The sequence below is a fragment of the Phascolarctos cinereus genome, unplaced genomic scaffold (genome assembly GCF_003287225.1).
Source record: "Phascolarctos cinereus isolate Bilbo 61053 unplaced genomic scaffold, phaCin_HiC Scaffold_726;HRSCAF=1367, whole genome shotgun sequence".
Classification (NCBI taxonomy): Eukaryota; Metazoa; Chordata; class Mammalia; order Diprotodontia; family Phascolarctidae; genus Phascolarctos; species Phascolarctos cinereus.
In genome coordinates this window covers 362,460,112-362,475,299 of record NW_027556098.1, presented here as the reverse complement: position 1 = coordinate 362,475,299, position 15,188 = coordinate 362,460,112, and the positions used below count along the sequence as shown (strand labels likewise).

The following is a 15,188-nucleotide window of genomic DNA, read 5'->3' as shown; positions in this document are numbered from 1 at the left end:
CAGTCACTACTTAAAATAGAAATGTGAAACATTATTGTCAGTAGCCTCCCTTATTAGCAAAGGAACAAGTGTTTCAAAACCTCTTTATTTGTTAAAATATTGGCTCTTCCCTTCTGAGAAAGTGGCTTGAAGACACCTACTTAGGGAGGATTAAAAAAAAAAAAACAACAAGCCCAAACCCTGCCCACGAGAAAGGTTCTACTTCTTTGTTTTTCAAAAATAAAACAATGACATTATAAACTAGACATCTATATTATACAGAAAACATGAATATTATCACTATCTCCTCATATCTGTGAATGCTTATCTCTATACTTAAGTACATATGCACACTGTAACTCCTTCCTACAAAGTTAATGGTGTTTTTATTTTTTTTTAATTTAGTTTAATTTTTTTTTAGTTTTTTGGTTTGGCTAGGCAATGGGGTTAAGTGACTTGCCCAGGGTCACACAGCTAGTAAGTGTTATGTGTCTTGAGGCCAGATTTGAACTCAGGTCCTCCTGAATCCAGGGCCGATGCTCTATCCACTGTGCCACCTAGCTGCCCCAAATGGTGTTTTTATTAATGCCTGATGAAATATCTAATGTCTTAGCTCAGGAGTTTCTCCTCTTCCCTCCCCTGCCATTGTCCTCTCTCCTGGTAGGATAATTCTGACAGGATCAGGGAAAGGGCACGTGTTCAGATCTGAACCTGGAGAATGATGCACCGGAATCGTTATGGCAGACAGAAAAATTTACCCAAGATGCCAAATAAACAAACCTCTGTATTTCTTTTATTTGTAATTAAAGCAGAATTAGAAACTGCTTGCAGAATTATGTGATTCTAATACCACTTTTATTAAATGGTTCAATAACCTCTTTGTTCTCACTGCCTTTGGATTCCTACGTTCCAGTGTGTGCTCTGACCCAAAGCCCATGAAGCCTAGCTTCTGAAAGTGACCAAGACTGACAAGCAACAGCAGCCTCTGGCCCACGTGGGATGTCCCAAGGAGTGGCACAGAAAAGCTGCATGGTGCAGTGGAAAGGGCATTGGATTTGGAGTCTAAGGATCTGCCACTTAGTGCCTATGTGACTCAGAAACACCACTTAACCTTTCTGGCCCTCAGTTTCCTCCAGTATAAAGTGTGTGAGTTTGACTAGATGACCTCTGCAGGCCCACAGCTTTCGGTCTATGACCTATGATCCTACAACTTCTGCTGTAAATTAAGGCGAAAGAGGGAGCACATTTGGTCGCTGCCGTCCCACAAGCTGGGCCTACAAGACACTTCTAGATTTGCTGCTCATTTCTCTATGCTTCCGGAACCCCCATGTGGCTCTGCTGGGGAGTAGTTTGCTCCCTTCCTAAAGGCTCCTTCCTCCAAGAATTCCTGCCATTCTCCTCTGGACTGATATCCTACATCCCTGCAGAGCTAATTCAAATAGCTATTTCGTGGCAAAATGCTCTACGTGCCATTGTCAATCCATGCAAGGTCCTAACTATAAATAACAAATGATTTAATCACCAACAAGATTAACTTTAGAATAAACCTCTGTAGGTCAAGAAGGGGGAAAAACATTTTTTAGAGTAAGAAAAAGTACCTCATACTCTGGCCCAAATCCAGCACGCCTACAAAATACTCCAGAAAAATTCCAGAGATATGGAATTCCTCCAAAAAGAAGAATAACCTGTAAAAGAAAACATATCTTAGCTATTTTTCAAAAGCATATGATAGTACAAACAACTCATAGAGAGAAGATGAATTGGCTTCCATAAGGAGAAATCATATCCGTTGAATTCATCAAGCGAATAAACTTGCACATAAACTAACATCAAATCAAGGGATAACACATTTAATTTCAAAATATCTTTGATGAAGATCAATTGATTAAGCACTTATCAAACAATTACTGTGTACCAGACACCACACTAGGCACTGAGGATGGATACAACAAATGAAACATTTCCTACTCACCAGGAGCTTACGTTCTCTACACCAAAACCATACAAAACACAAAATATATACTAAGTGCCTTCTGCATGTAATACACTGTGCTTAGCAATGTAGGAAATTCAACCTTTAGCTAGGACCTGCTCCCATGGTCACTCTAGTATACGGCTAATATAAACACTGACCACTATAGCAAACCACATTACATGAGAGCTGCATTCGAGAAGCCAAAAGTACAACGTAAGTTCCAAGAGCGAAGCTTGTTACAGACTAGGTGCATCGAGGAAGGCTTCTCGCATGAGAGTAGGCTAGGGGGTCAGTCCCTGAGAGTAGAGAAGTTTGTGCGTGGGGGTGGATGGGCTGGTGATGGCAGAAGACACAGTACTGGAAAAGGGAGCTGACCTCTGTGTGTGTACACATGCACAGAAACCAAATTTTTCGAAAGCAGGAATGTTTTTCCGTCCCATGCTGATGGGAGACAGAGAGGATAGTGATAGGTTTGCCAAACACAGCACACAGGAAGGAGACCCACCTAAGTGCTGTCCAGGAAGTACATCCAGAGAAATGGTACTGGGAGGCAAATGCATCCAGTATTATCAATCCCTATGGTCCTTATGGGACTTTTAAGAGATAGAGAACTAGCTCAGATATACAAAACAGAGTGGGGTAAAAAGTCATCTCCAAGAATAAGTGGTCTTATTTAGTATCCTCTGAAATGTTCTGGGAAAGGGACTAGGAAGTAACGTGTATAAGACCACTGATGATATTCCAGGTAATGTACGTCAGAAATATGGGGGAAAACCGCAGAGACTTTTTAAGGTTATATGAGTGGGCAGAAAAAGGCAGATGACTTTCAGTGTGGGCAAGTACAATGCAATGTAGTTGGAAAAATAGTCCAAATTATAGAGAATGCTGTGTTCTAAAACACTATCAATTGTTTCCACCTGTATAATGGCCCTTTCTCCCTGCCACTGCCACCATTCTAGGACAGACCCTTAGTTCCCCCTGCTGGGGCTACTTTAGTTGCCTCATAACAGCCATTCCAGGTCCTACTCTCTTCCCCAACCAATCAGCCCTTCATACCAATACCAAACTAATCTTCCTAATACATAAAGTTGGTCATATCTCTCATTAATTCAAAAATCCTCAGAGGCTCTCAACTGCCCACATTTAGAAAAGGAAGTAAAGATATCACACAAGCATGGCTTCATCAGGAACACTGCAGGCCAGAAAAATCTCATTTCCTTTTCTTAAGTGGTAGATCAGGGAAACACAGTAGCTATAGTTTACCCAGATATTGACAAAATAGCTCATGCTATTCTTGTGGAAAATACTCAGTAATGTGGGCCATATGATAGCATAGTTAGATGGATGTGGAATTGATGGAATGGCCAGACTCAAAGAGGAGTCCATTAATAGTTCCATATCAGCTTAAAATGAGATCTCTAGGGGCAGCTAGGTGGTGCAGTGAATACAGCTCTGGCCTTGGAGTCAGGAGGACCTGAGTTCAAATCCAGCCTCAGGCACTGAACACTTACCAGCTGTGTGTCCCTGGGCAAGTCACTTAACCCTGATTGCCTCACCAAAAAAGAAAAAAAAAAGAAAAAAAAAGCTCTCTAAAAGAAAGCCCCTGGGATGTGAGCTTGGCCTTACAGCATTTATAATTTATATCAATGACTAGGATAAAGGAATGCATGGCCTTATCAAATTTTCAAATAACACAAAGCCAAGGATAGTAACACACCAGATGAGAGTTGGGACATTAAATTTCTCAGTAAACCAGAGAACTGAGCTGAATCTAATTGAATAAAATTTAAAAAGAACAAAAATAAAGTCACATGCTTGTGTATAAGAAATTGGCTTCATAAGAATAAAATGGGGGAGTCATGGTTAGAACTTTTGTCTAAAACATCTGGGGGCTTTAGGGGATTACAAGCTCAATGAGTAAAATGTGATCATGTGATCTTGGGCTCCATTAAGAAAGGCATAGCTTCCAAGAATAATGAGGTAATAATCCCACTGTATTTGGCCCTGTCCAAACCATACAGGAACTTTCCTGTTCAGCTCTGGGTGCAATATTTTAGGCAAGACACTGACAAACTTGAAAGCATCCAGAGGAACACAAAGGGCCTCAAGTTCATGACATATGAGGATGTAATGAAAAGATCCTCATGGTTGTGGAGATGGTTAGTCTGCAAAAGAGAAGACCCTAAGGGGGTATGGTACGATCACCGTTGCCAAGTACTTGAAAATGTGTCATGTGAAGGGATGAGGGTTAGACCTGTTCTGTTTGGCCCCAGAAGACAGAGCTAGAACCATGGGTAAAAGTTGCAAAGACCTAAATTGAGGTTTGATGAAAGGAAAAACTTCCAACAATTAGAGCTATCCAAAATTGGAATGAGCAGCCCTTGAGAGACAGTAAATTCCTTCCTTCTGGAGAGCAAAAGCTGGATGACCAATTGCTGGATATGTTATAATGGCCATCTGTCTAGGGGTACATGGCTGCTGAGGCCCTTTCCAACTCTGAAATTCTATAATAACAAGTCAAAACCCCTGTGACATTCAAGACCCTCCACAATCTGGTGCCATCCTACTTTCCAGATTGATGCTACTTCTCTCTGTGTACTAGAAACTCTAGCCAGCCAGGATTACTCATTGTCCCTAACATAGCTTTCCCTTTATTCATACTGTACCCTGCCTCATAGTGTACTCCACCCCCTCTGGCCTACTGAATCCTCACCCATACTTTAAAAACCAGCTACCTCCTCCAGGAAGTCTTCTGATTCATTCTTCCCTTTCTCTGACAAAGTACTTAATGTCTTATTCTGTATCGTAGTTGTTTTTTGTGTCATAACTGCCCGTCAGACACAAAGATTCAAAAGGGCAAGGATCTTGCCTTAGTGAAACACACAGCTATGTATCCAATGGGCTCTCAATACATTTTTAACTGAGTCCATAAAAGGAGCCTGAGAGTCATTGTTAGGATATTACCTTTACACATCCGTCGACGAGCATTTATTAACCACATGCTATGTGCTTTGCACTATGCTAAGTGCTGGGAATACAAAGAAAGGCAAAAAAACAGTTCCGGCCCTCAAATAACATATATTCTAATGGGGGAGAGAACAAAAATAATTAGGTACATACAGCTGGGTAGGACCAGAAAAGGCCTGCAGGTGAACTGAATCTTGAAGGAGACCATTGAAACTAAGAAGCACAGTGGCAGGCAGAACACTCCAGGAATGGGGACCAGTACAAAGCCACAGAGACTAGAGATAAAGAGGAACAGCTAGGAGACCCATATAACTAGATTGTAGAGTGTATGGTACATAATGAAGTATAAGAAGGCTGAAAAGGCAGGAGGAGGTCAGGTTATAAAAGCCTTTAAATGCCAAACAGAATTTTACATTTGACCCTGAAAGTGATAGGAGCCCCTGCAGCTCACAGCCACTGGGGGCAGGACAGTAAAGAGGAATACATGGTTGGACTTGTGAAATCTTTAGAAACATCACCTTGGCAACTTAGTAGAGGACGGATTTGGAGGGGGAAAATGACTTGAAGCATGGAGATGAGTAAGAAGGCTACTGCCATAATGCAAGCAAGAGGAGATGAGAGCCTGCCCAAACTAGGATTGTGGTTGTATGGGGGGAAGAAAGGGGGAAATATACGAAGGAAGACTTGTGGGGTGAGGGGGGTGTAGAAGAATGACACTGTGTTTGTGGGCCTGGACAAATTCAGTATTAACACAGAAGTTCTGAAAGAAGGAAGGTTTGGAGGAAATACAGTCAGGTCTGCTTTGGATATCTTGAATTTGTGATGCCCAAGTTCAATATGTTCAAGAGCCAATTTAGGCCTTGTCTGTTTTCTAACTCACTCACCTCACCCAAGCCTGGAAAGCACTCCTCACCTCCCCCAGAGCTACACTTCTAAGGAACTTCTCCACTAAGCCCCAGGAAGGTCATCCTAGGGAAAACCACATCTCACATAATCCAATCAGCCTTGTTACTCACACCTTCCTTCCTATTTGTACCCCCAGTTTAGCATAGTGCCTGACATAAGGAAGGAGCTTAATAAATGTTTACTAACTCCTGACTCCACCTCACAGAATACCCTCTTCCATTAAGATGTATCTCAAGTACCACCTTCTATGTGAAGGCTTTACAGATCTCAACAGCTAGCAGTACTTAACTAGGTCAGTCTATATAATTTAATTTATTTCTATTTATTCTGCATATCCTTACATATGTACAGGTTGTCTTCCCTATCAGAATAGGAGGCCCTTTTAGGTAGAGATTCTTTCACTTACGGTATCTGTATTCCCTGGTGCTAGCTTAATGAATGCTTTCAGATGGCTGATGAACCTTAGTCATCCAGGCCATGCCTTTATTTTACAAATGTGAGGTCTGGAGAAGTTAAATGAAAATTCATCTAAAGAAATACCACACTACTAGGAGTTCCCATTCAATCTCAACATGCCAAAGAGAAGTCACGGTCTGTGTCTCTACTCCCAGCTCGCCCCACTACCACAAAGCCATAACAGGCAAGCAAAGGCTCTCGCGCTTTCTCAGCTCACCACACAGCCCGTGAGAGCCAGTGTAAATCTTCACACGCCTTCCCCTTCCCCTCCATCATTTCTGCATAGGTTGGGGACAGATGGAATTAGCACAACCTCCTTTTTGTTCCCTGTCCCAGGACTGGAGTGAAGTCTACATCAGACATTCAGTAAAAACCACACTTTCCCAATGCTTTAGGCCCATGGTTAAGTGTGCTCTGAACCCTCTTGCTCTGATCTCCTTCAAATCCACCAGAAGGTACTTCAGCACTGCCAGGTTCTTATGTTTGGTAGGTCCTCAAGATCAACTCACAGATGACTATACAATTAGCATGCTGTTTCTCTCTTTTACTCAGGCCTTGATTACACAGGAACAGTGCAAACATAGTATTTTCCAGGTCTCTTCTTTCACTGACCTATTATGTTTCTGCTTTCCCTGCTCCTGATGCACTATTTAGATTTTTTTTTTTGTTAAGCCACATTTCTAATCTCTCTAGCTCTGTTATTTGTCTGTAGTGACAAGTAACAGGATAAATGACAGGACTGTTAATGAACCAATCAAATAAATAAAAAAGTAACTGAAAATGTTTATATGGACAATATCATTAGCAAACTGGCTTCAGGATACTACAGGAAATTTTCTCCAAAGGCCACATTTGGAGAGCATGTGAGGGCAGACAAATAAGGAGAATACATTTCTGTGATTCCTGCAGAGTTTCTGATCATCAAGAACTGACTGTACTAAGAGAACACAAACCAAACTAACTCTGGAGCTAGCACTGAACAATCACTCTCTCATTTGTAAACTGATATTTGAATTTGTGCCATATAAATGTGAAATCAGGGTCAGCTAGGTGGCGCAGTGGATTGAGCACTGGCCCTGACGTCAGGAGGACCTGAGTTCAAATCCAGTTTCAGACCAAACACTTCACACTTACTAGCTGTGTGACCCTGGGCAAGTCACTTAACCCCAACTGCCTAAAAATAAAAAAAAAAGTAAATTAATTAATTAATGTGAAATCAAACCTGTGATAATTAGGCTAAAATTATTTGAGGTTATTTTTTTCTTAAAAGAATACTCACAGTGCCTTCAGTTTCTGAATATAATCCTGACCAAAAGCTGAAAGTACTTTTGTCCAGCTGATATAGTCGAGATTTTTCAAATGTTTCTGAATCCATGATTTGTCCTAATTCTTTTGGTACATGAGTAGTGGTTCTGTAGACACGTCTCTGAAATAAATGTAGTAACAAAAATACTTTAATAAACATTCACATCTCAGTTCACTGGCTTACTTTAAAATAATCTTTTAAGAGTCCTATCTTTACAGAAAGACTATGAGTCTAGTCCATATGAAAACAAGTATGACGCACTGATAACAGCACTTAGCTCACAGCCCCATTACTAATAGCTCTTGTGAAAAAAAAAACATGATCTGCTTTTCTTCTATTTTTTTTTGTATGGTCTTTAATATTAAGGTCCTATCCATTTAGAATTTATTGTGAATTATTGTGAAAAGATGTTGGACTAAGCCTAATTTCTGCCAGACTATTTTCTGGTTTTCTAGCAGTTTTTATCAACCAGGCAGTTCTTTCCCAAGTAATTCATGTTTTTTGGTTTTTGAACAATGGATTATTGAATCCCACTATACTATCCCTCATCTAGTCTGTTACACATATTTTCTAAACAATGCCAAACAGTTTTGATGACTGCTGCTTTTATAATATAGTTTGAGGTCTGCAAATACTATTCAATTTTCATGCATATCTTTTTCCATTATTTCCCTTGATATTCTATATCTTTTGTTTCTCCAAATGAATTTTGTTATTATTTCATCAAGTTCTGTAAAGTATCCCTTTGATAATCTGACTGGTATAGCAATAGGATCAGGACCATAAAATAACCTTGGCAGTACTGACACTTTTTCTTATACTAGTTCAGCCTAGTCATGACAGCTAAATATTCCTCCAGCTATTAAAGTTGGTCTTTATTTCTTTAAAGAAGCACTTTGTCATTGAACATGTACAAGCATTTTATATGCTTTGGTAGATTAGCCCACAAATATTTTACACACTTTATAGTTGCTTTAAATGGGATTTCCTTTTTTTTATTAGTGCCTTTTAGATTGTTATTCTTATACAGAAATGCTTTTGATTGGTGTAGGTTTATTCAGAATGAAACACTGCTGAAGCTATTAACAGTCTCAATTAGTATTGCTGATGATTCTCTAGGACTTTTAAATAAACTACTATCCCATAAGCAAAAAAAGGGGAGTTTTATTTTATCTCCTCTTTGCCTAAATTTCCATCTTTGATGTCTTGCTCTTGCGTTACGGCTACTACTAACACTTCTGGAACGATATCAAATAATACCAAAGAAAATAAACATCATTACTTTACTACTGTATTTTTGGGGAACCATTTTACTCATTCAGAAGGGATTAGGTATTGACAGAAGAGAACCCTGGAGTGGAACGGTCAAAGAAAGAGTATATTAGGTAGAATAGAAAGTTAACCTAAAACCTGAATTTTAACATATTGTGATTTTTTCCTGGCTCAAGTCCTATAAACCTTAGCTCAAACTGTCTTGTGTGAGATGTGGAACCACTGAGTTTGGGCATCTCTCTCTGAGAATAAAGACATGGATTTAAATTCATGTTAAACTAATAAAATTATTTCTGGCAGACTCAGACCTAAAACACAGAACACAGTATTTTTTTTTCTTCAACAGCTGACTGATTCATAAACTTAAGAGTCTGGGCTAGATGATATGTTCTAAATGTTACGATGTCAATTCACAATTTTACAAAGGAATATTTATTAAGTGCTAATATGTGCAAGGTACTGGGGACACAAAGCCAATTTAATACATATTTATCACAAGGCCCTGTGTTAAGCACTGGGAATCCACGAACAAAATGAAAAAAATTTTACATTCTTCAAGGGTTATGTTAATATGATATATAGGGGCAGCTAGGTGGTGTAGTAGATAGAGGTCCAGCCTTGGAATCAGGAGGACCTGAGTTCAAATCTGGCCTCAGACACCTGACACTTACTAGCTGTGTGACCCTGAGCAAGTCACTTAACCTCTATTGCCTCAGGAAAAAAAAATTATATATACATAAAAAAATATATAAACAAAGTAATGGGGGCGGGTGGGTTGAACTCTAACTGGATAGATCAAAAAAGGGTTTATATAGGAAGTAGCATTTAAGCCGAATGTGGAAGGCAGCTATACATCCCGAAAGACGGAAGTGGGGAAGAACATTCCCAGAAAAGGGAAACAACCTTATATGAACACAGGCATGAAGATGGTTGATGGAATGCTCCATATAAAGCAGACTGACTAATTTAGCTAGAACAGTGAGGAGAGATATTATGAAATCAGCCTAAAAAGAATTTTAAATGCCAAAGAGGGGAGTTTATATTTTTACTTAAAGCCACTGAAGCTTTTTGAGCAAGGGAGTAACATGGTCAGATCTGACCACGAATATCGTTTGGCAGCTTGGTGGAGAATGAACTGGAGAGATTTGGGAAAAGATTAAGGAGGCCAATTAGGTGGCTTTGAGGACAGTCCAGGGAAGAGCTGATGAGGCATTAGACAAGGGTAAGGTAATGGACCAGAGAATTGTTGTGGAGATAGAACTGACAAGACTGGGTGACAGGGGAGAAGAGGGAAGAGCTGAAGAAGACTCCAAGATTGGGAAATTGAGTAATTGGAAGGATCTTGACAGAAATAGGAAAGTTGGTTGTAGATAATGAGTTGTTTCAGACATACTGAGTTTGAGATGCTTATGGGTTATCCAGATGGAGAAGTCCAGTATGCCAATCAGGAACTGAGGAGTAGACATGTAAATCTGGGAGTGATGTGAATCAAAGTAATCACTGATCCCATGGGAGCTGATGTGATCATCAAGAAAAATATGTGTAGAGGAAGGGAGCCCAAGACATAGCCTTAGGGTACACCTATGCATGGAAGTGGGACAAAAAGTGAAACAGTCTACTGGAAGTGAGTGGACACAAAGAGTTTGGGGACAGCAGAATTAAAATAAAGTTATTATTTCACAGTTCACATGAGTAACCCAGAACTATGTGAATGGGGAAGAAATTTTAGGAACTCAGTTAGCTGTCACTCACAGACTTGTCTAACAGCAAGAAAAATGTGTCTATCATTAAAAACAGTAAAAATATCTCTGAACACTTGGCACAAAGGCTCTGTGTTAGATCTAAGATTCTATAATAATTTATATACATATATTTATATAATTATTACATATGCTATCACCTAATATATAATTATATTAAATTATATAATTTAATCAAATATAATTTAACTAAAATACATCCCTATATCCAGAATTTGACATAGTAGTCAAATGCAGCCTGCATGATCTCAGGATGTGGCACAGGATGAGATGTTTGGTGAAAATTTTTCTTCCTTAAAACTGTTCCTCCACGTTCCTAGGTGTGCTACGCATGAACCGTCACACCAGTATGGCCAAAACTCCTACACATCACTGCACTGCTGGGTAACAGACTTACCACCAGGGGTTATGTGAGTAAGCTTGAACTTGTATAGTAACTGTAACAGACTCACACATGGACTTCTGGAAATATGGCCTACGCTTGAAAAACATATTTGATGAGCAAAACATCTATTATGAGACAAGGCTTTGACAAAGAACTTTACTAATACAGAGCACTGTATAGTTTACAACTTGCCAGGATAATACAGTGTATAGAATGTTGTCCTGATGCCAGTGGACACTGTTTGCCACTTACTATTCAAGTGACCTTGGGTAACTCATTTAACTTCCCTGGGCCTTAGTTTTCTCATCTGAAATAAACATGGGGTTGGACTAACTGATCTCTAAGGTCTATCACAGCTCTAGGGGAAAGGGATTAAACATTTATAAACTACCTACTATGTGCTAAGTGCTTTACAAATATCTCATTCGATCCTCACAGCAACTCTGGGAGGTAGAAACTGTTATTATCCCCACTTTACAGATGAAAAAACTGAGACAAAGAGCAGTTAAGTGACTTGTCCACGATTATAGTTTGGAAGTATATGAACTCTGACTAAAGGCCCAGTGTTCTATCCAATGCACCATCACCAATGCACTTGCAGACCGCTATTTGAGGTATTGGACCTCCACTACCTGGCTCAAGACTACTTTTCCATACCTTATTTCATAAAATCGTCCTTCATACACTCTAAATTCCAGCCAACTCGAATTTCATCTCCTATCCATGAATTTAAGTGGGCTGTTCACTAGGCCTGGAACATATTTCCTTCCTCATCTCCGCAACTCAGAATTCTCATCTTCCTTTAATGTTGAGTTCAAGGTATTATATCTTCCATGAAGTCTTTTCCAATATTTCCAGTTGTTAGTGTTACCTACTTCCTCAAGTTATCTTTATGCACATAGCACCCCACCTCCTCAGTAAAATGTAAACTCTTTAAGGGCAGGGATTATTTCATTTTTGCCTTTGAATCTACAGTGCCTTGCACATCGTAGCTCTTAATAAATGTTGGCTAAATCGAACTGAACTGTGAAATAGCTAGAGCCAGGCATATTTACAGAAGAAAGTGAAACTGAAAGACAGCTGAGGAACTGTCTAAATTTACAACATGTGGCAGAGAAATTAAATCCAAGTCTACTGACTCAAATTCTAATGCTCTTTCCACTATACTACATTTAGTACCTAATTCTTTACCTTTCCAGGTAAAAGACATGATGACATATGTATACAAAAATGGCAAGGTAGAAATACTTATGGTAAAGATGATCTAGTGGTACAAGGCAGAAATGGAGGGAGAAATTGAGAGAAGAGTGAAAAAAAAGGTGGTGACAGGAAAATGGCAGGGAATATAACTGTTTTTGCACTCTGAAAAGGAATTTTCTAAATATCATGGAAAGAGTTGCCATTATTCAATAATGACTCACATAAGCCTTTAAAGAAAATGGTATGTATCTTGCATGAACTTTAAAGAGCCTCTCAAGTTTCTGAATCTAAAGTCCTTCCTCCAAGCTGGCTCAAAAGTAACTCTGCATCCTCAAAGGCAAGGCACAAGCTCTGGACAACTCAACCAGAATGAAAAGATTTTGAAGACAGGTCTCAGTGAACTGCCTAGAGCTGTCATCTGAGGCCCAGACTAGCTAGGTGCCTCACCCAGCTGAGTTTATGAGCTTTTTGGTCAAAACAACTCGAAGATTATCATCTAATACTGTCAGAGAAGGGTTATAATCAGTGCCAGTGGACAGAGTACCCACACCAAGGAAACTGTGGATTCCTGAAGTACTGGTACTTAGAAGGTAAGCTCCTGAATAAAGATGAAAGACATCAGGCTTCAGGAAGTAATTTTCTAATCTTATGGCTTCACACTAACAACAACAACAACAAAATGATGGTCCAATGAGAGGATAAGCAAAACACATTATAGGAACATAAAATGTAGAGGAACTGGAAGGGACCTCAGAGATCATCCAATCAGAATCCTCAGGGCTGCAGAGCAGAAAGACTTGGAATGAATAGTACCCGGTCTCAAATCCTGATTCTTCAATTTAATATTCGTGTGACATTGGACAAGTCATTAAATCTTTCAGAGGTATAATTTTTTGGTATGAAAAATGCGTTGGATAGACGAGACCTAACAAGGTGACTCTGAACTCTCAATCAATCCTACAATTTTACATTTCCTCCTTTTACAGAGGAGAAAAATGAGGTGCACAGAGAGGAAGTTCATTGCTCAAGGTCAAAAAGCAAGTAAGTGGTAGGGGAAAGGATTCAACCTCAGGCTCCCAAGTCAGGATTGTAAATCTTCTAGTGATCCCGGGATTATGGCAGGGTAGCCAGGGTTGAGTTCAGTTCCTAGGAGGCTTTTGCCTTACACCTGATAATCATTTAAGATCAACTGAGCCCCAATAAGGGCCAAAAACCTGAATTAATCTTTTCTTCCTGAGTGAACTGAGAATGCCCCTTCCTGTGTCCACAGCTAAAGCTGATCAAGAGCATTCTTATGTTTAGGACCACTAAGGCGCCTTTATTCCAGACACTACCTTGAATAATGGGATTTTCTCATGTTGGTGGTAAAGGAAACACAAACATCCTGGATCTGAAATTTGCCTATCTTGTTCAATTCCTTTCTCATACTCTAGTTAAACACATGGAGATCATAAATTGAGTAACACAGACATCCTGAGTCAGGGTTTAAATGCCCTCCTAAAATTGCTTAATTCAGGCAGAGTTAAAGCTCTGCCTCCATGTAACATGTTACATGCTGCTAACTTAGGGGAATAAAACAATATGGATTTACTTATCACCTAGCTCGTTGTCTCTTTAACCAACTTTCAGGTCAACACACCAAAGATCACTTCCTGCCCTCAGTTTCCTCATCAGGAAAAACGGGCCTGCTATTCTTAACCCTACCGAACTCACAGGGTTGTTGTTATGGGGAAAGCAACCTGATACAGCAGGAAAAAAACACTAGATTTGGGACTCCTAGAAGTGTGGTAATACTCCCTCAAGGGATAACTGAGAGGAAACCAACGTGGAAAATCCTAAAGCCCCATCAAGATGTGGATGATGACGATGATGCTCCAGAGACAAGTGCCAATAGGAAGCAGGTCTCAGAGGGCATCTTGTCCAACCCTCTCACTTTACAGATAAGAAAACAAGCTCAGAGAGGTGAGAGACTGGCCAAGGTCACACACAGTAGGAGTGAGCAGGACGGCAGCGATTCGAACCCAGGTCTTGTCTCCAAAGCTAGCCTCTGAGAGAAGTCATTCAATCCAAGCTTTCATCAAACATTTATTGTGCGCCTACTGCATGCCAAGGATGGGAGAGGTGGGGGTGGCAGAAGAGGAAGAGGCCTGAGAAGTCGTTTTGGTGGGGTGGGGGGATTTGGGGAGCGAGGGCGGGCTGCGACGGGGCCTAGGGCTAGGTGTTCCCCTCCCGGCCCACGCCGGGCGCGGCCGGCCGGGATCCTCGGCCCACGTGGGCAGGGCAGGCCGGCGGAGAGGGGAGTGCGGCCTGCCTTCCTCCCTCCCCTTCCTCGTCGCGGCTCCGCTCACCTGCCGCTGCGCCAGGAAGGTCTCCCACAGGTAGACGGTCCAGGAGAAGAGCAGCACCGCGCCGAAGATGCGCTTCTCGAGCGGCAGCGCCCACAGCGCGTCCAGCAGCGGCGCCCACATCCCCGCGGCCTCTGGCTCTCCTCGGCGCTCCCACCAGCCGGCGGCGTCCCGGCCTCCACCGTCCCCTCCACGAGCACGCCCGCCGGGGGGAAGGCGGAGGGAATCACACCCACATCCGTCCCGTCACCCGGCTCGGAGGTGTCACCGCCACATCGGTCCCCAGTGCCTCAGCGCGTGCTCGGTGTCACAGCCATATCAATCCCCGTCTTCTCAGCCTCCGGGGTTACGCCCACATCGGTCTCCGCAGCAGCGTGCTGACGGTGTTACACCCAAACAGTCCCGGCTTCTCGCCAAGCCCAGGCGGCACCTTCACATCCGTTCCCCGAACCCGGTTGTGTCACACGTCCCAAGAGCCCACTCAAGTGTCTTGCTGACAGCTCGCTCTTTGTGTCGCTCACCCAACCCCCTCCACCTTCACATCCAACACCTTCCCCGTAGGTTAGGAAAAGGCCCGGAGGCCGAGCAGAGAAAACGTGGGCAGCCCCTCGACTTCCGCTCAGCCCCACCCTGTCCC

At 41.5% G+C, this 15,188-nt stretch overlaps 1 protein-coding gene across 1 annotated transcript in view; it reads right to left on the bottom strand.

The window, feature by feature from the left end:
* ZMPSTE24 (zinc metallopeptidase STE24) overlaps nucleotides 1-15,178 on the bottom strand; it is a 49,213-nt gene extending 34,035 nt beyond the window's left edge. The window contains exons 1-3 of the mRNA XM_020983564.2: nucleotides 14,555-15,178; nucleotides 7,563-7,709; nucleotides 1,578-1,664 (exon numbers count right to left, since the gene is read on the bottom strand). Of these exons, the coding sequence (XP_020839223.1) occupies nucleotides 1,578-1,664; nucleotides 7,563-7,709; nucleotides 14,555-14,674 (354 nt within the window). The 5' untranslated portion in view covers nucleotides 14,675-15,178. The remainder of the gene's footprint in view (nucleotides 1-1,577; nucleotides 1,665-7,562; nucleotides 7,710-14,554) is intronic.
* Nucleotides 15,179-15,188: the final 10 nt, after the last annotated feature.